This window comes from Drosophila kikkawai, chromosome 3R (assembly GCF_030179895.1).
Source record: "Drosophila kikkawai strain 14028-0561.14 chromosome 3R, DkikHiC1v2, whole genome shotgun sequence".
Classification (NCBI taxonomy): Eukaryota; Metazoa; Arthropoda; class Insecta; order Diptera; family Drosophilidae; genus Drosophila; species Drosophila kikkawai.
The window spans coordinates 12358583-12382822 of record NC_091731.1 but is presented as its reverse complement, the minus strand read 5'-3'; the positions used below and the strand labels follow the sequence as shown (position 1 = coordinate 12382822).

The window sequence follows — 24240 nt, the reverse complement described above, 5'->3', positions numbered from 1 at the left end:
GTTGAGGTGGACAACGCTCGGTGAGTGTGTTTGTTACAATGTAAACTTACTTGACTGAACCTGTGACTAGATGTAATCTGCAACTTAAATACAAAAATTAAAGCAAATCAAAAAGAATTTAATTATTAGCACATTTAAGTTAAAAACGGGTAAAAAATCTTAAAACTTGTAATTTCTTCCTGTGCATTATAATGTCTTAAGAAATATGAACAATTCGGCATTATAAACACGATTTATTGCTCAGCTTGCCGAAGATTGATTTCGAAATTGATTTGCTTTGCTGTGTTTTATTGCCTTTCGATGGCTTCGCTTTGGTTGATTATGATTTTAAGTAATTTTTGCACACTTGCACTTCTCTTGGGAGGCTTATAAAACGTTTAGTTAGTCGTTGAGCAAGTTATCCCTGTGCCGGCCTTCTTTCTGGGCCGGGATTTGGGCCCGGCCTGGACTGGCTTGGATCGGCGTGTGTTGAAATCCGATAGCTGACCGGACCATTTGAAGTTTGAATCTTGTCTGGGTTGTTGTGGCCAAACAACTTTCGAATGAATTAGCACACGATTTTTGACTGAACCTTTGTTTGCATTAATGTAAAAAATGATGTTATGACAATGCAAAGCAGGTCGTTCTGTGGGAGTTTTTTTCGGCCCAAGGTAAGTTCGCGTGAAATTCTCCCTAAGTTTCTTTCCGTTTTCAAAGCACCAAAACTCGCACGAAAAAACCCAATGCTTTATTGCTTTTCCTTACCCAAAATGTACCTCTTATTATTTGTTGAGTGTATATATAAATACAAAATGAGAGCAGTAGAGCAAAATATATTGCCTTGTCCTGGGAGATGGACCGCAGTTCATGCCAAATATCAAGAACCGCCCACATAAACATATCAATCCATTAACGATCTATCTGATTATTGACTCACAGAACTGCTATAAACTCTCCTTTCCTCTCTTCCCCCCAGGCACTGGCTGCAATGGCGACTCGGGAAGTGCTTCCATATCCCCCCGGCTGCAGCTGCTCGGCCTCGCCGCCCTGCTCTACGTCTGCGCTGCGCTGCGAACCAAAGGGGTTTTCTAAAAGAAAACCACACCCGGCAGTATCCAAAACACACACTGAAACACACTCACACCCACATCCACACCCACTCACAGCCACACACACACTTAAAGTTAGAACACGCATATATTAATAAAATGTAGCAGGCGGCAGGAGGAACCCGAGATTTTTACGTAGGCGCAGGAGAAACCGTGTAGAGCAGGAGATTTGTTTACGGAATTTAGTAGAATCGGTAGAGCAAGCTGACGGCGATTGCTGAACATTTGTAAATTGAACTTAGAGCTCTCCGCACCCGAGGGAGTCACTGGTCGGCAGAGTGAATCCTGCCCAGCGCGGCCGGACTTCCGTCTCCAGAGACCACGACCACTGTAGCCCCAGGCCAGGAGCCATAGGCCAGGCCCAAACCAAATTGTTTTGTGTAGCACAATGCTAAATTGCTTAATTTGAGTGAAATTGAAGCGGAAATAATGGCGAAATTTTTTGATAATTAACGAGTATAGAAAGAGCGCAGCAACAAGATGTTTGTCATGGCTCCGCGGCAGCCAAAAAAGGAACAAAGTTTTGGGATGCGTTTATCGAGTGACAGGTGACAGACACAGATACTTTTTGCCACGCCCACATTCTTGAGCGATCTTTGAGCGCATTTAATCGCACAATTTTAGCCTTCAGTTTGGAAAAGTCCTTGTAGCCTAACGATATTTGGCCAAATTGCATTGGTTTCATACTTAGGTTGAGGGTTCGTTTGATTTCGATTTACTTTCCCAAGGAAATACGACACGCTAGAGGAAAATTGTAACCACACAAAAGATCAAGATTCTTATGAGAAAACCCAAATGGACATTTTTTGGAAGATCCACAATTGTATTGTACAAAAAATTGGCATTGGTTTTTTAGGAGGACGAAGCTAAAAGTAAAAAAAAAACAACAATTGGATTAACGAACGTGGCCCCCAAGTCAAGCACAACCCAAAACCAATTTTTTTCGAAGCGAACAAAATTGAGGAAAGCGATCGGAGAATTATGATGTTTAGCATAGTTTGGGGCGAGGACGAGGAAGATATTTATAATGCAAAACATATCAGTATATTATACATACAAAACAAATATATATATACAGATTATTGTATTTGTACTAAACGTTTTACAAATTGGCTTAGTGAGACCTTGGACGGAAGGAGGAGGAAATGATTTGAATACTGAATAATGAATAATGGTAATTAGAAATTTTATACACATAGCGAAATTGGATCAATGATTAAACACAAACGTATTGTATAATGAAAACATATATGTACTTGGTATGTCTATATCTATAAATAAATATTGTTCAAAACGTAAATCCAAAAATGAAAAATGAAAAATGAAAATTAATAATGAAAAAATAAAAGTGAAAAAAGAGAAAAATGAAAAATGAAAAACGAAAGATCATTGTCAAACCCTAGAGTTCAGTGTGTGTCGCAGACTAAATGAGAGCTAATGAGTAATCGTAACGGTAATCGTAATTGTAATCTGTAATCGTAATCGTAATCTGTAATCGTATTAAAGCATATCAATATGTATTAACTATGGAAATCGAAAACCTTTCGAAATTTACTAAGGTAAGCCACACTGATATTAAGTAAGTTATTTTTATCAACAATTATTATAATACCACACACTATCTGATAATACATAGATCCAGCAAGTATTAGACTTATGAAGAACAACAACATTAACTGTTTGCTAACATTTAAACGTTTTAAACCCAACCAATAAATTCCAGAGATTAAAAAGAAAACCACAAAAACCGAGCAAAGTCCGAAAACAAAACGATTATTGTATTTTATTAGGTATGAACTGTGGTCGTCGAGGCCTACTGAGCGATGTTCGCTTTCAACTGTAGCATTAACGTAGGAATTAATGTGAATCTCTAGCCAGATGACGAGCGACACACTGTATTCGAATCCGTTATATCCGCTACTACTCGAACTCGTACTCGTACTCAACACACACCAATGCAAGCAACGATAGCAAGCCACTCACGTAGACTCCCCCAGTACTGCACCGCGATAAACAATTAACGATTAACGATTAATTCCACACTTGAAGCGAACCGGAGGGAGGAAGGATTTACGACAGATCCGCAAGGCATTCCTAAGTTACCAATTACTTTAAATACTTCTAAACGGGACAACCAAGAGCAAGCTAATAAATCGAAAAAAAAGAATATATAATGACACTGCATGATGCAAAATAATAACTTAAACAAATGGATTTTTTAAGTATATGTGGAACATTTATATTTTTATACCAAGAAGCAAGAAGCGAAATGAAAACAAAACAAAACAAAACCGAAATTGCATTAATTGAGGAAGATATTAACCAAAAGATGAATAACTTTAACATTTTTTACTAAGCCATTGTCGAACCAGTGCGAGACGAACTCCAAGATAACTAGCTTTAATCCCTGTCCCCTATCCCTATGATTGCACCACGTTCGCCTCTTAAACTATAAACTGAAACCTAAAATAAAAGTAAATGGAAAATTAAGTAAATGAAGAGTACATAAAGAAACCGATTCCAAGACTAGACTTTGGTAGTTAATCCTGTAATTCTGTAGAGACGAGTGCGCCCAAGCGAGTGCTGCCTGTGGTCCCCCGATGCCCGCCTGGCCGCCCTCCAAGGTCGGGTGGAGCAGCCCGGGGATGGCCAGGACAGGATTGGCTGTGGGCCCACTCACCAAATGCATAGAGTTAGTATACATATACATATAGAAGCGAGAGGAGACGATATGGGAACGAAACCGAAATCGAAAATACATGAATTTAGTGTGTATTATGCCTTCTGCCTTCGACAAAGACAAAGAGAAGTGAAAATGTATTACGAGCGTACTCATTCTACTACGACTTTGTTGTCACATTTGATATTTGTATGCATTTTCTCATTGTTTTCGTCTCACCCGAAATTAGGAATATTTTTTGTCATTTTGCATGGTTTTCGGCTCAAGCCAAAGAATTGACAATATAATATTTCGCCTTAGAAGCAAAAGAGCAAACGAATGAAAGACAAATTCCAAGTGTTATGCTTATAGATCTAAATTTTTATACATGGACATGGACATGGACACTTCGTCGTCTCATTTTTGGTGAACGTGCACACTAATCGCCACTCGTATGATTTGAATAGATTAAAGCTTTCGTTGCGGTTCTTCCAAGTCACCCTTAAAGTATATACGAACACGATCCTACGATCTTACACAGTTCCCCCACATCCTTACACTCATTTCCATCACATACCCACTCAGTGTGCTTTTGCTGTAGTAGTCTGCCAATTGTAAAAGAATTTATATATAAACGAAACGGAAACGGAAACACACATATTCTAATCTATGATAATAAAGAAAGCATGCTGATTCCACGCACACACACCCCGCAACCCGCAACCAGCAACCCTCATCACACCCACACTTCATAGAAGGACAAAGTAGGAATAGGAAATACACGAGCAGAATCCTTAGTCGGTTAAAGGTTATTGTGTTTGTGTTTCGTGTAAGCAACAAGCAGAGATATTATTAATAGTGGAGAAAACATAGTTCAAGTTTTTGTTTATTGTGTATTAAGGACAAGTTAAAAATTATATCAGCTACGACATCTGATAATAAAAGGGGATAATTAGGTGGTAGACAAAGCTCTTTGTACAATGTAATAAATATGTTGATTGCTACACCATACAATACCAATTACAACACAGTCAGCCACGCCCACACAGAATCTAACTTTGAATCTGAATCTGAGGAATAATGATATTAATTACGATAAACCAGGCACAGAAATGCATTTGAAACCAAACCAATTCTCACATTTAGCATTAAAGAGCAGAGTGCGCGGAGGACGAAACGAGAACCGTAGATGGAGTTTAGTAAATGAATACAGAGTCTTTTATGTATAAAAATCAAATACATATCAATATATGGCCTATTGTTTATTTAGTTTAATTATATATTATGGATAACACACTCGAACGCAGCTGGTGTGTGCAGTAAGGCTCTGATTTATGACTTTTTAAGTAGGCAATTTGTATAAATTAAGCAGCAAGCACACACAATACAAGCAGAAACCAAACAGAAATATAAGATAAATAATAAAAACAAAGGGAAAACAAAACGGAGAACGGAAAAAAACAAAACAAATTGTGGTTAAATATGTGTTCTTACTTGTTAGTGGTAATAAAACAAAGGTAAAAAGATACAACTGTAATTATAACTGTTAGCTTTTAATCATGCCAAGCATTTTGCGTTGATTCCCCCCCGTCTTATCAGTTGGACTTGTCGGTTTGATTTCCAGTTAGAACACACGGATTAGCTTAATTGCAAGTTGTAGTTGCTCCACACCAACACACCAACACACACACACTGGACACTTGACACCCACGCAGACACAGACAGGTGCCCGTTTGAGTTATCTGTAATGGCTAGCAAAACTACTTAATGGCAAACAAACACTCTCGCAAGGCATCACTAATGCAAATAATGTTAAAAGGTAGCTAAAAATAACGAATAAGACAACTTTTGGTCGCGCAAAAGAGCAAAAGTCAAGAGCAGATCGAAAATTAATAAATCGAGGCTCATAAAATGGACACAAACATACTCACACTCACACACACACACACTGAACACTGAACACTGAACACCCGTACATTTGGTACAATGGCAGCTCCGAGTCCTCATCTTCTGTTCCAAATTTGAATATATTATATATCGTTTGATGGCGACGCTTTAGTGTTCAGCAAGAGGTAGCAGCAACAGCGAACCGAATAAAATATAAAAGCAGAATTCTATTAAATATTAAATATCCGACGATGTTTATTTGTGTGTCAATAACGGAACGCTGTTAACGATTTAATTATAATTAAAGCATTATTATTGTCGCAGAACTTACTTTAAATTCAAGGAAGAGCAGATCTTGCGCCGACAACAGATAACATATGCAAAATATAATTGCTGTTTTAAGATATTAACTATATATAAATATATATATACACAGACATACATCTAGATTGAAAAAAATATGACATGAGCATACAAAATGTAGGGATCATTTTACTGAATATATAGATATATATATATAATATACATACTGTACTACATATAATCGAAAGCAAACCAAAATTCTGCTAACAACAACCAGAAACCAAAACCAGACACAATTAAATGCTAAATTTAATACGATTACTGACACTCACGAGCGAGTATGAAGAAACTACCACGAGGAAATGTAATGTGTAAACAATTGAGACCCGCATTGAAGCAGCAGCATAAAAACAAATAACAAAAATTTAAGTGAAAAATTATATTACGAAATATATTGTATATCGATACAAGATGGATACAAGTAAAATACAAATAAAACTCATGTATCATGTACTAAACAAACAGCGCCTCGCTTTTATTTTCCGCCCGGCTGTCAGCTGCCAGTCGCCGGTCATTTGTCATTCGTCATTGGTCAAATGCTCGAATGTTTACAAATGTTTTATTGTACATCTCCATATTTCCAGTAAGTCATCGCAACGCTTTCAGGAAGCGCCCCTCGCTCGGCGATCTATCAGCCCGGTTTAGTGGCTGCTAATTACAAGGCACTTTGCATTTACATCGAATCAATAAAAACTGAAATGATGAACACCAAATAAAATCGCATATTTACGGCTGACTAAGCCCAAGTGCAGAAAACTTAATTTATGATGCATATAAATCCAAAATTATGCCGCCGACACTTCCGCATGCCGCATGCCGACTGCAGGCACAGCCCAGGCCGAAATATGCAAATTAATCACGGCAAATTAAAACGAAAGGTGCCCATAAATGCTCACCATAACCATCACCATAGTTTCCTGGCTTGGCCAACACCATTTGTCAATTTGTCCCGGGGTTCAGGGTTGGCTTTTACTGTCGCACCCGTAATAAAACTTGAAGCCCAGCCCCAACCTAAGACTTAGCCTGGACTTTCTGAAAAGCTCACCTGTTTTTTGGTGCCTTATGGGATACACATCGAATATTGTATGCTCTTTTGGGGTATATTTATAAAGTATCTCAAATTTTATTATATTTCCTTTTTATATCCATTTTATAAATTAAACTGTGACCAATTCTAAAGTTCAAATCCATTTTATACTGCCTAATTTAAGGTCTAATTAAATCTGTTACAGTTCGCATAAAAATATAATACTTTTTCACACATTTCTTGAAGTTAAGCCTTAGTTGAACTGCTTTGGGTTAGTTGAGGCCTGGGTTTGCCACTAGTTTAAAGTGGATTTATGGTGATATGTTGTAAAGAAAGGGTATTTGTTTAAAGAAGATGCCGTGTAGTTAGGGGTCTGGCGCTTAGTGTAAATGTAAATGCAAATTAGCAGTGCAGCCGGTGGCGGGCACTTTGTTCGAGTATTCGAGTACATAGTCATTAAGTCGCTTAATGCCGGCATACTCGTATCTAATAAAGTTTATGCTGTTTCTGTATCTTCTCTTGCAGCATTTGCGCAGCAGATAACCCACGTGGCCACCGCAACGTTTGTCTACCTGAAGAACTGGCTAATTAGTGGCTAAACGCAGCTTACGCTTTCCCAACTAGTTTTTAAAAATCATTAGTTATCAAATCACTTCCTCGGAATGCAACGGAAAGTCTGATTGAAGGTTACTTAACCTAAGGAAGTGGAAACGGAGATAATAACACCTTTAGAAGGACGCGAAAATAGGAACATAAATCCTAGAGCTTCGAAAAGAAATAGTTTTGTAAGGCATTGAAAGAGCAGAGTGCAGGACGCTCCTATAAGGACTTTCCCTATTAGCACTTAGTGCAAAATATTCAAATTAAATATAATAATTTTGCAAGGCAAAGAGTTAGAGTAATGAAAGCAATGGAAAGACTGATATATTGGATAGGATTCAGAGCAAGACTAGTACTAGTTTTTGTAAGGAATCGAAAGAGGACATGTGCTGGACACCCTCACAGAAATACTCACATTAGCACTTCCCCAATTAACACTCACTGCAAATGTTCAACAGATATTTAAATAAAGTTGCTCGCACTTGATTGATGCAAAGTCAGTCGAAGCCGGCGTATTTCCGTTTCTAGCCGGTTTCGCAGACGCCATTACTTAGTTTTAATTGATCTGTGAGCGGAGTTAATCTGGCGATCAAATAGGTTTTTACACGCGAAAGGCAACAGCCTTCAACCTGACACATGAATAATTTAAATTTCGCTGTATGCCGTGCTGTGACTCGATAAACCAACCGAAAACCCAATCGAATCGATGAGCCATAGCCGGCGCAGACTTCTTGGCAGCGTTCCTGTCCATTGACCCAGCATGGAGCCCGCAAGAAACCCTCGTAAACTGCCCGTCCGTCAGACTGTTGGTCGGGGAGAAAGGAGGGGCAGCATCGCATCTTTTATTTGGCAGATAAATGAGCCAGCCAGCCAGCCAGCGCACGGCGGAGACAACCAGTCACCACTTGTCGTTAATCTTTGGCTTGGATTCGCATTCGGAGTCGAAGTCGGTGCCAGAGTCGTCGCCAGCTAATTCTTCAATAGAAACAGAACCTGTTTCCAATTATCGTTTTGCATTTGGCCAGGCTTTCGCCGGCACTGCGCTTGCCTATGGTAATTTCGACGGGAACGTGGCTAGGTGGCCGTCTTTGTGAAACAAATTGTTAGTGTCAATTAACATATGGGATGTGGCCGGTGGTCACCAAACCCATTCGCACAGTGACGCACAAGCGATGGTAATGGTGGCTCCCAGACTCGGGCTCTGATCTAGTATTAATAGAGGGGGATTCCGGCGAGACTTGGAACCGTTTAAAGTCGCCAATCGCTAATGACCTGACCATCCATAACCGGCCCGGCGGCTCAATCAATTCCAATTAAATGTTCACAGCTTTCGGCGATATCTTCTTGCCAAGTCGCCGCCTCGAGGTCACTGTTCCTGTCGTTGGCGGTGAGAAGGTGTCAGGAGGAGTCCGCTCAACTGAAACCAATTAGCAGGTGGGGTTCCATTTCCATTCCCGTCCAAGATCTGCTGGCCACAAATGATGTCAAGTTGGAACAGCCCAACATTCGAACAATTACACTGAGATAAACTATATGTTTATAGGAAATCATTGGATTTTCCGATATTTAAACATTTATTTTCGAATTCTTGTTTTATTAAGTAATGGTTTTCTTTTCTAATTAAACAATTTTTTCTATTAAACATAATATAATATATATTTATCTTTAAATTGTATTCTAAGAAAGTTTACTACTTTTTTTTTATAACTATATTTTTTAAGGGTGCATTTTACCAGGTAACAATAAAAGCCGAATCTCTATTTATAAGCCCATTTATGGGCACACTAATGCATAGATAAATGAATGACTCGCCGGGTAAATATTGGGATTCGCTTGAAATTGTCAAACTGCGTATAATCGCCATCGACAGCAATTATAGTAATGTCTAGTGCAAATATTTTGAGCCGCCTTCGACGTAATCTGACCGCTGACGCAGCGGGCAAAGCCAAGTTCAATGGAATTGTTTGTGCCGGCGGAGAGAAATGACCCACTTGCCTCGCAGATTCGCAGACGGCGCCCACGCAGTAGGCACTGTTGCTCGCCCAAGTTGGCTCTCTATCTGCAACGCAGGGCAACTGCACATGGCCGGGTTATGTGCCATATTGAGCTGGCTAAATTCAGAGCACACGCGTAGCTCCAAGCGTGGAAGATTCATTGCCAAGTTCGTTGGCACTTCCGGAAGGTCAGACGCCAAGATAATGGCCCACAAATCATGGCACAACTGTGCGACTGTTTACAGAATTGGCCATGGTGCGCTTATATAGGCCCAGGGCCGATCTTTTATCGCCCGCGTCTATTGACAAAAAAGTTTGTCGCCCCGCTGCCAAAAATGGGGCATTCGACACGCCCCACTGGCTGAGTCAGGGGTGAATATTTGCATGCTCTTCAACTTGCTAATCGGACAGCAAGTTTCTGAAAATCCCTGCAATATGGATGATTACGAGGGAAGTTAAACAAAATATGTACCTTTTCAATTGTTTTCACAATTTCTCGTTCAGATCAGATGTCAGCTGTCTCTAAAAAATTATTAACGGAATACATTTTCCATTTTCATGTACTAGTATAGACGAAAAAGACAAATTTTTTCTACATATATTTTTAGAATTACGATTCTGGATTAGCAAAATTTACGTGAATGTTGAGGACAATCAAGACCGGCCACCTGCCAAGCGTGCGCGGCCTGGCCGGCTTTGGCACGAGATTCAACTACCAGACCCTTCCCAAGCCGCTCCACCGCGGTGAGAACTACTACCAGGTGCTGAATGTTCCCGTCTGCTCTAGCGACCAGGAGATCAAAAGTGCCTTCATCGAGCTCTCGAAGAAGTACCATCCAGACGCCAACACGCAGACCCGCGACTCTGAGGTCTTCATCAAGATCTGCGAGGCCTACCAGACGCTGCACCGACAGAACTCGCGGCAGCTGTACGACTCCCTCCTAAGGATGCAGCACATAACCACCACCGCTTCGCAGGATACGGCCTTCACCGGGCGGCAAATGTCAACGAGGTGGTCCCAGTACCAGTCTGCCATGAGGAGCAAGCAGATGAGCCGTAGCTCCCAGATGTTCCCAAAAAAAACCAAGTCTGTCATCTTCAAGCGGAGAGTGACTAGCCAGTACCTGCCCATGCGCATGCAGCCGTTGGAACTGGCGGTACAGTGGGCAAACAAGGACGGAGACAAGGACGAAGGTGAATCCTGGAAGGACTTCTTTCCCCACGGCCTCATCTTCTACCTCTTCGTGGGGGGACTCTGCGGGGTGGGCGGCCTAGTTTTCGTGGACTTGGTCAGCGGACGCCATAAGAAGCCAATGTCAGAGGACGACAGCGAGTCGAGTTCACCCGAGTGATCCTTTGGGCTTGGTAGATCCAAGATGTGAATTTTGAGAGGCACTAGCCAACATCACACGCGTTCCCATATGTCATTTTGCTTTCCATAAAACAGCGAATCTAATGTCGACTAGGCGGCAACTTATACATATGCATGGCACACTGGCAGTGATGTACTCTGCCTGAACTTGTTGGAAAGAAAAATATATAAATCTGCTCGTTAATTGTGTGAATCTCTCTGTGAAACTACACCGTCGTCTGGCAGGCTGATTATGCATAATTTGTCATTCCGGCATAAGCGATCGGAGTGGCATAAACGAGTTTCGCGAGTCACGACTTCTAGTTCAGTTTTCTGGCTAATTAAGAATTATGAAATTTGGCGCTTTTGCTTTTCATCTTACCCTAGGCAGTAGGGTATCTAAGAACACTGCTGGAGTTTGAGACCTATTCCAAGGCGTTTTCACCTATGTAAAGGCGTATTATAACGTCAAAGTTTTTCTAATTAATGAAGTCTAGTAGGGTTTTTGAAATGCTTAATAATGACGTCAAGGCTTGTGAATTGTTTTAATATTTATAGTTTTTTTTTTCTTCTAATATTTCTATCCAGCTGTACTGAGTCGTAGGGAACCTTTACAAAGAAGTAAAGTTCAAAAACAGGTTCATCTATTTAAAGTTTATTTACCGATGACTTTTAAGCTTCCGTACCAAATTAATGTTGATCAGTTTCTATAGTAATCCAATCGGGTTCATCTTTTTAAAGCGGAATTTATGAAGATAACGTTGAATATAATAATAATAAGGTAATACTTTGATTGGCTTTTATGAGTTTTCAAAGCAAATTTAATGTTTGAAAAGGCGAATTTAGATACATTCATTCGGTTGAAGGTTTTATTACTTGTTATTAGGATTTAGTTTTGCATACAAGCTCATATTTTTATAGAAGTACTCAAAATCGATGATGACGTTTATATATTTATAATTTCTTGATAGTTTTCCGAACAGGTTGTATATAATCAGATTAAATGCCCGAAGAAGCTTCCGGGCTTCCCATTCTCTGACGCAAAAGGGTTAACAAACAGTGGTCAAAGTGTACATTTAAAATAAAGCATATTTTGAAATTTAAGTTAAGTTAAATGAATAATTTTAAAGAATTTTGTGTCACCTATAAGACAATAGATACTACCTTAATATTATTACCAACCGATTTACCCGAATTTTGTATTGTGTATTCCAATTTTGAAGTCAAAAGAATCTTACTTTAACATACAAATTGTTTCCCACAGTGTTGGGCCCCTCTCACATTTGATTTCCATATGAAACCGTATATATTCATCGCGATCCCATTCGGGCCTCGCTGAACTTCCGCGCTCTGACCTCTTCGACGATGCCCAGATAATAGATATGTTTTGGCTTTAAGTATGTTCTATTATGATGCCATTAAATGGAACGTACGGTGGCAGTCGAGACGCGGCAAGACGAACCCAACCGGCAATCGGATTCATCCAAGGCGAACCGCCCGGAGGTCGGCTTATAAGAGAGGGATGTACTGGGTCCGGACCACCGGGGGTCGACTGGAACCGTTAGTCAGGCAGTAATAATAGTTTTGTTAATTTGCGTATTGTATTCTCTTGTCTCGCGGCTTGTTTGGTTTTTTTTTCCGGCTGACACAGGTTGATAAATTATGATCGGTGCTTAGCTTTGATTAAGTTGTCGTGTCGTTCTTTTGGATGTCAGGAGTCCGAGAGGCAGAAGATCAAATGCGCTGATATACATAGTTAGCCAGTTAGTTAGCCAAGTGGAACCGGCGACTCTCGAGATTTTCAATACAAGATCGAGAGGCATAAATCAATATTCGCAACGAATTCTCGAATTCGAATCGAATGGCGCATGCGCATGCGCATTATTCGCATTCGCAGCGGAGCGGCGTGATAAAGAGCGTTAAAATTATGTTCTGTCGCCTGGCTGCGCAAAATAAATACATACAGCGATCGGGCCCATAATGAAGCCAATAAAGAGCCGGGGCGAAATCGGCTCAGCAGGCGCAAGGTAAAAAAAAAAGCACCCGAGATCAGAGCCCGCGATCACCACAAAAAAATGGTCAAAAATTTATTGTACGCTGACGGCTTTTTAATGAAAAACGCTGGCTACCAAAGCGAATTAATGAAGGTGTGTGCGCATATATCCCAGATTCAGAATCGCTCCCTTTCCCCCCGGCTGCCGGCACAAGTTCAAAAAAATAAGATAAGAAGAAAAAAGCCACACAAGCGTAGACCGATCGATCAGCATATGAATTGATTTAGCATAAGAATGAAAACGTTTCTCTAATGAAAATTGTTTATGGTTTTACGACAGCCCCCCATTCATTCATTCAAACACGTGTTGCTCTTGGCTTATTGACTTATTTTCCCTGTTTCGCTGGAGGAACTCCTCCCATTATTACGAATTTGATTTTGATTTTTACCGATTCCAATTCGATTCCGCAATTTGTTAATGGAGCTCTCGCCGCTCACGACTTCATTGTGAACGCCAACCGAATGACATTTTAATTATGCGGCTGTCAGCCGAACTGGTAGGCTGGCAGGCCGGCAGTCAGGTCTCAATTGCAATTAATAATATTTTAATAATAGTCGTTGGCATCGACCGAGCCCGTCAAGTGCAAAAACCGCAGTGTTATGGAAATATTTTGTCACACAGGGAGAAATGAAGACGACGGGGCCGCGATCCCTTGTCCGAATAAAATTGTATAACTTATCATCCAGATCAGTTGTTGAACCGTCATTTATTTGTCTCTGCCGCCGGCAAACTTGTTCGAAATCGGTCTTGGGGCTTGGGTTTCGACCAAAATGTCAATATTATTGTGTTGTCTAAGCAAATGTTGATCATCAGTCACGCGGAGGTGTTTCTGGGGAAGATATATGGCAGCGGAAGCGTTCGCGGCTCCACAACAAGGATGCGCTGCCGCCACTTGACACCTGCATTGCCACTCCGAGCGGGAATAATAATAATAATAATAATAACGATATCAACAACATCGACTTCGAAGTCATCACCAATGGCACTGCCAGGGGCAGAAGCTCCCCGGTTATGAGCAAATGTCAATTGGCAATCATATTCGCACAGAGTAGTTCCGCAAGGCGATCGGGCCGATAAACAAGTGACTGATTAGAGAAATTATCAGTGACCTTGCCGCCGATTCGTTGTATCATCAATACACCAAATGGAAAACCCGTGTTCACCCCCTCCGATGACATGGCCGACGACCTTAGCGGGTCGGCATTCTGACTTTCTAACCGATTGCCGCCAATTATCGGTGCATATTCATTAGCTAATTTTAACGGCCAATTTATTCAGCCCACGCCACGTCTTGTTTTACTTTCTTCAGCTAAAAGTTTAGAGTATATAAAATATATATTTAGCCGAAGAGAAACTCGTTTCGCCAGAGCCATTAAATTGTTGTCTATTTTCGGATCGTAGAATAAAAGTGTGGACTATAAATGTTATCTTAACTATATTTTTAAATTGCCTTCGGCACTCCCTCTTATCTTTAGGCGTTCTATAATTAGGACTTGATTGATCTTTTCTGTAACTAACTTATTTAAACTTTGACGCGTGGCATATAACGTCAAGCCTTAAAGTTCAATAACTAAACTAGTTTGTATCTTAGTTAGTCACTAATTAAATCATATTGTAATTCAAATTTCCTATAAAATCATACCTTTTCCAATTAATGCATTTCACAACTGAAATGTGAACCTCCTGAACCGAATGAATCAGAGAACGATTCACTTTCCTTGCATCGATTAACCGAAACTGGGTCGCATGAGTCACTACATGCGCATCGATGACTTTATAAAAATTATTATGCGTCCGTCAGGATTTCAGTTCCGACTTGTGCTGGCACATCAAGGAGCTGAATAAAGAACGGAACCCGTTGAGGCTGTGGGTGGCATGTGGATGTCCAAACGGACAGCACACGCGCAGCACAAGAAAGACATTAAATTGAGTCATAAAACTACACAAAGGCAAATCGTAGGGGCGGCAAAGAGCAACAAAAAGTTAAAAAAAAAAATAAAAACACGATAACCGGCGGATGGTGCCAAGTGCTGTTAAATTGAGTTAAACGAGGTGTCGGGAATTTTATACTTTGCTCAACATGCGCACGAATGTACAGATTCACGCAGGTTTTGCTGTTTATTGAAATGCAAACACCGCCGATCGAAGCGAAGGCCAATTATGTTTGCTTAAGCCGCTGCTGCATGAGCGCCGTTCCAGCACAAATAAAATCACACTCGAGTAGGAAATGTAAACTACGAAAACATCGAAACATCGACAGCCAGCGATCCGGGAGGAGCGACTGCGAAGAGGAACATCAAAGAACGTGTATGGGGCATATGTTTATTTCATATTTCTGTAAAGCATAATTTTTAATATTTATGTAGTTTTCGCGAAATAAAATAAATCAGCGGACCAGCAGAGACGTCACTGCCGGTGCCCGATCACTGATCACTAACCACCACCGATCGGAGATCGCCGGTTGCCAGTTGCCGGTTACTGGACCCTGCCACTGGGATTGGGTCCGTATCTGGGAATGGGAATGGGCCAGAGTCGGAGCCCCAGATAGAGGGGTCCTCGCCCAAAACGTCATGTGTGGCATCAACATGGTCAGCGGCATCGGCGGCACTAAAACGAGGTGAAATAAACAGAACCAGTTAGCACACAATACACTGAGGAAAAAACATCAAACCTGAAAAGTTAAATGAAAGAAAAATGTATTAAAGGAAACAGTTATTTTTTAAATATTCAATATTTCGTTTCGTCTTCCAGTGATTAAGGATATTTTTTTAGTATTTTCCCAGTGCATCTCACGGTCCCTACTGGGCCGAAATAAGGCAAAGCTGGGGATGCTGGGACGGCGCAATCGTTTGTACTTGTTAATGGTTTTGTACGCGTAATTATTTTGGCAAGAAGCCAGCGCAAAGCGGAAATGCGAGCGGCAAAGGCAATCCGAACAGGGCCAGAACTGCAGCGAGATCACAGATGTGGATGTGGTCGTGGACGTGGATGTGAATGTCCCACTAGCGGCGGTGAAAGGATCAAGTGGCATTTGTTCTTGTACTGTGCATTTAATTGGGTGTTTTTATTGGTTTTTAATGATACGCGAAATGATCGAGGCTGCGGAGCTCTGGAGCTCCCTGGCCGCAGGGCACCTGCTCGCCGCTGTTTTCCCAGCGAGCCCAGTACCAGCCACGCCCCCCGCGAAGGCGATTGCCGATTGCCGAGTGATTGTTGCCGAACCAGCAGCGTGATTAATATTAAGTTCAATCTTCAATTAGGCCCCCAAAAGAACACAAAACGTTCGATTCGTCCGCATGTTACTGGAAGTGCTGGCAATTTGTACTTTTACCGGTCAGTTGTGGTTGGGTTTTTGCTTGTACCCTTACTTTTAGTTCTTAATATAGATATTTTTGTGAAAGCTATTAATTTGTAATTTAATAACCATTTTTAAAAGAGAAATTGATAGAGTTGTTCTTTAAGAATCTGCTAAAATTGTGAGTTATATAATAATTTTGCAATATTTGTTGATAATGGTTAGTTTAAAAACATTCAAAGGAACTTAAAAATAATATAAATAATTTTAATTATAATATTCTTTAAACAATATGCACAAATTCTATATAAAAAATAGTATAAAATTAAAAAAAAAAGTAGTTTAAATTATTTTACATAGGCATTGTGTTAAACAATCAGCTTTATTCCAGCATTATTCAGTTTTGGAATATGTTGCTGAGGTTTCCGGCAACATGTTGCCCGCCTGCCAAGCGGCGACTGCGACTGCGCAGCGTTTCGCTCTCTTGCCTTGCTCTTCGCACGGATCGCGATCCGATCCGGCAGCTTCTTCGCTGCCGCTGCTGCTGCTCATGTTGCTGCTGCCGCTGCCGGCGGTATAAAAGCTTTGGCGCCGCCGAGCGGTTAATCAAACAGGCGACGCCTTCAAGTCTAGCTACACGTACACGAGAGTGGAGTTGGAGTCGTCGGCTTTTTCGGGCGCTCTTTTTTTCGGTTTCTACAAACGGCGGCTACTCCTTAAAACCCCACCGTCAAAATTGTGATATACAAAATTTCCACAAAAAATCAAAATCAAAAAGTGTATGAAATATCAAATATAACACTGTCTCTCAAGAAAAGGTTATATTTTGAAGTTGAAGAAAGTGACCAAGCAGAGCAATAAATATAAATATTTAAATTAAATAATTAAAGTAAATTAACCAAAATGATGCAGCCAAGTGCGTTATTACTAACCTTCACCATCGCGATCATCTCCTGCGGAGCGGCCTTCGCCTGCAATGGAAAGATAATTGGTAAGTAGTTCGTCCCCGCTCCCAATCTATATGCTGATCAGGAATTTTGGGTGTACTGCGGGGAATAGAAGCCCAGAACAGAAGCATGTCTAGCATGGCTAAATAGCGAAATGATTGCCTCGCCTCCCAGCACTTTTTCTAGTCCACTTTGCTACACGTTTCGGCCATTCGTTTTGTGTGTGAATGAAAACAGTGAAGTGCAAATATTTGTCCGTAAAAAAAACCTATTCTATTTAATCAGTGTTCGCTTTTTACCAGCGAGGGTTGCTCGAGAACTTTTGCCCCCTTTGAGGCCAGTATGTAAATGCTTCCTTGGGGGCCAGTTTGGCGAGTCTGACCAAAAATAGACGCGCAGCCCCACAAAACGAGTCACCTTTCTTCATTATCCAGTTTTAAACACTGTGTGTATTGCATAATAAATATGTTAGTTTAGAAAAACAACAAACACGGGCGGCATATTACTTAAGCGTCGACCGGGATGCAAACCGGTCCACGCACACATCGGGTTTATATCATTTATATAATATTTATCAAAGTTCCCAAATGGATTAAAAGTATTTTAGGTGGCTGACCTGTCAGCTGTCACCTCCGCCAAAGGCCACTCAACCCCATGATCGAATGAGATCAGAGATCAGAGATCAGGAGCCTCGTAGAACCCTTGAAACCGATTAGAGATTAGCGGGGAGAACCACCGAATCGAAGAGCTCGTTGAACCAACACCTGAGCTTGGTATTTTAATTGCCGCGACAGGCCGACAGGCGCCAGATAATTTTGTAAACAAATTAAGCGCGCAGGCGTCACAAATGCGCTTGCAAAATTATACAAAACATTCGATTCCGATTTTTAATGGGTCATTGAGCTCGATCAGTGGCTCATGGACCGGGAATAGAAATAGCTCGGAGTGTGGCCGCAAACAATCGATTTAATGTTCTTTGTTCTGCACACGCGGCGCTCGAAACACCCAAAATTCCGTAAAGTTCTTCCATAAAACGGCGAAATGAAAACAAAAAGATTTTTATAGTGCGCGTGTGCGTTGCTGATTGATGATTGCTTTTATGCGCTGTCTTCGCCATATTTCTCGAGTCCCGATATCGGTCCCGCGGGGACCCAAAGTTAATCGCATGTCAATGGTATCGCTGGCCGGTATCATGGCTGGTAAGCTCATGTCTGTGGCCGAAGCGTTTTGCTGCGGCATCAATCAAAAGCCCGCCGTGCTAATAATGTAATTAAATATGGGGACGCGGCACAAGGCTAGTTGCAGCGATAATCAGTAAATGATAAATGAAAATGAAACGAAACATAAAGCATAACTATGAAAATTAACTCGCGCTAAATGCGGCTGAGATTTCTCAACGTCTGCCAGTCAGTCCTTCGGCGGTCCCACTGCCAGACCCAGTCCCAGACCCAGCCTGTGCCGTTCCCCGCCACGTTCAAGGTGAAGTCAACGCCTGGTCAAGACGCAAGATGCGGTGCAGTTAAGCACTTGTTAACATATTGTCGGCATTTGGCTGAGGTCTGGTTTCCACGCCAAGTTCGTTGCCTGAGTCTTTCGTTTCGATGCGTCGCTCGAAGCCGAGCTGTTGACGTTCCGTTGTCAGCATTATCTCAGCAGTTTGTCTCGTCTTGATATGTAAATACGCCCGTTGCGGAAACCGATCGACAGCTTTATGTGCAATTTGTCAGCGAAGGTAGTTCACAAATTTGCATAGCCCCGCCGCCGCAACATGCAACCGCAGCAGCCAGCTCTCAGCTCCCAGCTCAAAGCATCAATGAAAAAAAAAATGTAAAAAAGAAAGAAACAAAACCCATAGGCCTCGCCGGGTGATTGATGTCCACTGCCTTAAACTTAAACACACAGCTCTGGGCCAGGTTCTGGGTTTGAGCTTTTCGCCTACCGGTTTTCGCATTGATACAAATGTAGCATAATTTGACAGCTGCGGTTGGGTTAAGTTTTTGATCGCTCATGGGTTATTTTTAGTCGCAGCCGCAGTCTCAGCCCGAGTCTCTTTCCCGAACCTAGCCCAGCCTCAAAAATCGATCTTAACCTTGGGAACGTATTAAGATTAAGACGAGGCAAACGCCGTGTTTAGCATTCTCGCCTTTTGTTTGGCCGAGTCTGAGTATTGACATCTAGACCCATATATTTGTGCGAGCTTCAGCGAGGCGAAGCTGCCAATTTATTTACTCGGGGCGCGTCAAGTTGTCTGACTTTAAATCTGATTCCGACAGACACGTCCCGGCACTTGACCGGCCGGCAAGAGCCATGGTCAAGCTGGAGCTGTGAATCCGCGTCGGAAGCCTGGCTTAAATGCTATCACGTCGCGTTGGGCAATCAGCGCCCATCGCCTGGCTATTATTATAATTATTAAAAATTATTAAGCGCGCGTAATTATTTAAATGAAATGGGGGCACTCCCCAAGCGCCCAAGGATTCACTTCCGTCTCGGCCCCAGCTTCGCCGAGTAATTATCACCTGGGGGCGATTCGGCTTAAACTGCAGCCAGTTTGGGACTCGCAGCACATCGGCTGACACACTTCAAACGAGCGTCATGAGTCAGGCGCCACCGGAGGACCATGACTTTGGCATAAAATCAAATCAAACTCGACAACAAATTCGGCTAATAGCCGTCGTTGGGACTTTTAATTGACGCCTTTGAACAGCACGCGCCGCTCGGTTTTTGCATTTCATTTGATTTTATTTCGCTCCGTTTCGTTTCGTGTTCTGTGTTCTATTTTAATGGCCAAACATTAGGGGGAAACCGGTTGGGTTAAAGGAAAGTGCCACAGATGTCTTGTGATCCGCTGATCCATCGAACCGGCTGGTTACATAAACCTCTAATCGCCGGCAATTTGGAGCACACGTAAGTGTCGAATATTATGTCGCCGGGCAAATAATTAAAACATATGTAAAACAAAGGCGGGCCGATGTAGAGTCCACTTGCCCACTTGTCCACTTGTCCACTTGGGTTTTCTGCGAGGCAGAGCCAAGCCGAGCTACCTAAGATTTCGACAAATATTAGCTCAATAAAACCGGCTCCGAGATGGAGCTCTGAGCGCCGTGTCAAAGGAGAAACACCAGCCTGAAGAAATCTCCGTGAAATCAAGCATTTTAATGCAAACAAAAATAGAAATGATAACATTCTCCGTCAGCGGCGTGCCGTCGTCTCATGCATATTCCTCCGCTCCCTCCATAATTCCATGGCTTCTCGGTGACTCTTTAATTTATGCAAATCTCGACCTAATCATTTCAGCATCGGGCATCACGGCGGAGGAGAGATCAATCATCTTGCAGGAGCACAACCGCCTTCGGCAGATCGTGGCCACCGGACGCTATCCGGGCCAGCCGGGTGCCGAGAATATGCGTGAGATCGTCTGGGACGAGGAGCTGGCCGCCCGGGCCCAAAAGTGGGCTGACAATTGCCAGTTCCGGCACGACCCGCACCGCACGATAAGTAAGTAATCCGATCTGAGAGGGACCAAACCTCCACACTATCCCCATCCTATCCCACACCAAAAAATTCCCAGGAGTTGGATTGAGTCCGCGCAGAGCATGTGGCGCGGATCCTTCGGCTTGAAGTCTGCATGTTATGGTAACGGTTATTGTGATGGACACAAATCGTTCCTATTGAATCAATGGATTGATCATCCGTATTTTTAGAGGCTGTGACAGCATTTGAAATCAAAATTCAAATTAGATACGGTTGTTTTTATTGCACTTTCTAATGCATTTCAGCCGAAATTTGTTCATTAATCATGGGGAAATTCCTTTTAGTTAAATTGTTTATTCAAAATGACGAAAGCCTTGCATTACAAAATGATTCACTTTGTTTTTGATCAAATTTAGAGTGACTAACCAAAGATTTTGGTTAATCAAACTCTTTAAGTCTACAATGAAATGTTTTGTCTATATTTTACCTTAAATTGTGTGTGCTTTTTTGATTAATTAACTTATTCGATTTAATTAACTTTTTTTTTAAGTTCTAAATGATTGTTGTCCCTCACAAAGCCTTTAGTTCTTAAGATTCCTCATCTCTCGCATCTTATGCCTGCACGAACTGCTTTTAAAACACTAAGACTAATCTCGCATGCCCAGCACCTCCATTTAGCCAAACACCATCCACAAAGTACCCAGATAAATGTGAATTCATTGACTAATATTCAATTGTCATTCATAAATAGATCGCTTCACGATGGGCCAGAATCTGGCCATTATCTGGAGCACGGTGCCGCTGGACGCCGACGATGGTGACTTCCCCTCGCGCATCCAGAGTTGGTTCAACGAGGTCCAGAAGTACTCCTTCGGGGATGCCTGGTCCCCCAAGACTGGTCACTACTCGCAGCTAGTTTGGGGCGAGACCAGCCTTGTTGGCTGTGGATATGCCGAGTACAAGGACGCCAGCAAGTACAACAAGCTCTACGTCTGCAACTATGGACCGGGGTGAGTTCAGTGTACATTTAAGATTAATTATGAGAATAATTCAAAAATTCAAAAAAAGTGGATCAATTAAGATAAGGAGAATTCGTATTTGGGCAAAGTTATTGTATGTGATCCTGAACCGGTTTACATTTTTCGATTTAGCCTAATAAGAAAGGGATTTCAAGAAATTTATTCATTTTAATATTCATAAAATTTGCTTTATATTTGAGGTCAGTCACATAAATCACCAGAGATTAAAATTAATGTTTGCATTAAAAATAAAGAATTTAATTTAATATAATATCAAGCTCTAACGTTTTGATTTCTCCTCTTTCCAGTGGCAACGTGGTGGGCTACAACCCCTACGAGGTGGGCAAGCCCTCCTGCTCCACGTACGGCATGAAGCCCTCGTCCCGCTACCAGGGCCTCTGCTCCGCTCCAGGAGCAGGGCCAGCGGCCAACAGCGTCTATGGAGCGAACAGCATTGAAACGTATGAGTACGGCTATAATAGCAGCCCCGTTCAAAGTCAAAGTCAAGGCCAAGCCGTTGCCAATAACAATTCGCCGACTAACAACATTAACAAGAGCCAACTCAGCTACAACAACCGAGCACAGTTCAGTAATCCGAAAACCACCCGCTTTCCCTATCCCGTCCCCTCCCGATTCCACCCACAGGCAGCGGTACCATCGGCGTCTGGCGGCAGCTCGTTTGGCAGCGCGACGCGGGGCAGCAGCCACGCCTACACCACCGAGCCCTCGCAGTCGGCAGGCCGTTTCCAGAGCAAGCTCGAGGCGTACCGGCCCAGTGCGGCCGAGTTTGAGAAGTCCGTACACAAGCATACCATACTACGCACCTATATAGAGCAGAATCAGCAGCAGCGGCAGCAGGATCAGCAGGAGCAGGACCAGGACCAGCAGCAGAAGCAGCAGGACCTGACCACCAGCACCAAGAAGCCCAGCCGCGGCTGGAGCCTGCTGACATGGCGCGGCTGAAGGCCTCCTTCCATCCGCACATCCCAAATGCCGCTCAATGTATTAGGCCATTAATAGCTACTGTGTAGTGCCATTAGCCAACCAACCACCACCGCCACCACCAGGACCTGTCATCAAGCCCGCCTCTGTCGTCCCCTAGCGAATCTTATTCAACCTTCATCGTCCCTCCAACCATTGCCATATACGAGTTGTAGTAGTCCCCCTTTTGGTGTAAATTATTTAATGTATCCTGCGAGTTCCGAGGGAGGAAGGCCTAGGCGACAGACGACTCATGCCACAGACGAATATTTGTATCAAATGTTTGCCACCCACAGAAAGGGGAACTGTCATCCTGTCACACCAACCAATCCGGCATTCAGCATCGATCAGCTAGTTGTAGTATTGTGTTCAATAAAACATGAATATTGATTTCTAAATGATACGAAAGACTTTTTAATGGGGTGTTGTTTGTATATTTAGCTTGTTAATTATAAAACTATTACTATATATAACTAAGACCAAATGGTATTAAAATAATACCCTTGCAGTGTAGTATATTGTCAATCAGAAGCTTGCAGTAAAGCAGTAGAGGAGTTGATTCCTGATTAACATCAAGAGGCACTTCTTTCTATTCATGACCGAATAAAAAAAAATTTCTTAAATAATTTACAAAATTTGATAAGAGGTTAAAATTGTCAAAGATTATTAAAATTCTGAATTTCTGAATTGATTTTGTTAGTTTTTATGGCTTAATTATAATATTTTTAGACTTTTTTTTTCAAATATGTTTCTATAAAAATATAGATAAGTATCTATTTAAAGAATTCAAATATTCTCGGTCTTCTTCAAGGGATTTATGATGACATTTCCGTTTTTCTTGCTACTTTTCGGCTTGAAATAAACGTTCTATATAAAAACTTAAAACCTTTTTTCAGTGTTCTGTGTCAAAAGCTGTTTGAAATCGAGCTGAAGCGATGTAAGAAAGCTACATCGTGTAAAACTCACCTTGCTGGCCATAACTAAGAGAGTTGGAATCAGCAAAGAGCCTCAGTTAAGAGTGGGCATGCGTTGCTGCCAAGTCGCTCCGCTGAATTAAAGAGAGCTTACACTTTGGGTTTACTACACGAAAATTGTGGGCTGTGCTGGAAAATGCGAACAGCCCTCGGCTAATGCGCTAAATGCAACCTTACCGACGCACAATTAAAGCCGGATATCAAAAGAGCAAAGCGGAGTGAAGCAACAATTGCCGTGCGACCCGGAGCTACATAATTAGCTGTAATCGAGAATGTATCGAGTTTTAAGGGGGGGTTTTTGGCCAACTTCGATTCTCATTTTCACTGTGCCAGTGTGTGCGCAGAATTTCGGAAAACCCTGCACCTGCTCAAGGTCGCCCAGCCACCCACATTTCCCAGCTGCACAGCTGCCTCCAAAGTATACTTTTCCGATAAGCGCCCACTGAAGGGCAATCAAAGTAGCGACTTTCGCCGCATGTGGTTACTTTATTTCCGGTTTTAATTGTTCCGTTTATCAGCCCGTTAGCTGT

General features: G+C 42.1%; 3 protein-coding genes across 8 annotated transcripts in view; all 3 read left to right on the top strand.

The window, feature by feature from the left end:
- Ace (Acetylcholine esterase) overlaps positions 1-2472 on the top strand; it is a 44416-nt gene extending 41944 nt beyond the window's left edge. For all 6 annotated transcript variants that reach the window (XM_070286657.1, XM_041774328.2, XM_041774327.2 and 3 more), the window contains one exon: positions 956-2472. In XM_070286657.1, coding sequence (XP_070142758.1) covers positions 956-1071 — 116 coding nt within the window. In that variant the 3' untranslated portion in view covers positions 1072-2472. The remainder of the gene's footprint in view (positions 1-955) is intronic.
- A 7637-nt stretch (positions 2473-10109) lies between these two features.
- LOC108073260 (uncharacterized) lies at positions 10110-11174 on the top strand. The gene has a single exon (XM_017164818.3). It carries the CDS (start codon positions 10260-10262, stop codon positions 10968-10970), a length of 711 nt encoding a protein of 236 aa, XP_017020307.1. The 5' UTR covers positions 10110-10259; the 3' UTR covers positions 10971-11174.
- A 5768-nt stretch (positions 11175-16942) lies between these two features.
- Positions 16943-23134, top strand: LOC108073259 (uncharacterized). Its single transcript, XM_017164817.3, has 4 exons — positions 16943-17309; positions 20560-20760; positions 21488-21746; positions 22064-23134. The coding sequence occupies exons 1-4, from the start codon at positions 17222-17224 to the stop codon at positions 22716-22718; spliced, it is 1203 nt and encodes a 400-aa protein (XP_017020306.1). The 5' UTR covers positions 16943-17221; the 3' UTR covers positions 22719-23134.
- Positions 23135-24240: the final 1106 nt, after the last annotated feature.

What these genes read in the sequence shown, in the direction of transcription:
- LOC108073260 (XM_017164818.3), top strand. Translation starts at nt 10,260, where the DNA reads ATGTTGAGGACAATCAAGACCGGCCACCTGCCAAGCGTGCGCGGCCTG.
- LOC108073259 (XM_017164817.3), top strand. Translation starts at nt 17,222, where the DNA reads ATGATGCAGCCAAGTGCGTTATTACTAACCTTCACCATCGCGATCATC. An exon ending in CTGCAATGGAAAGATAATTG is followed by an intron (nt 17,310 to 20,559) that starts GTAAGTAGTTCG and finishes TAATCATTTCAG; the next exon opens with CATCGGGCATCACGGCGGAG. An exon ending in CGACCCGCACCGCACGATAA is followed by an intron (nt 20,761 to 21,487) that starts GTAAGTAATCCG and finishes ATTCATAAATAG; the next exon opens with ATCGCTTCACGATGGGCCAG.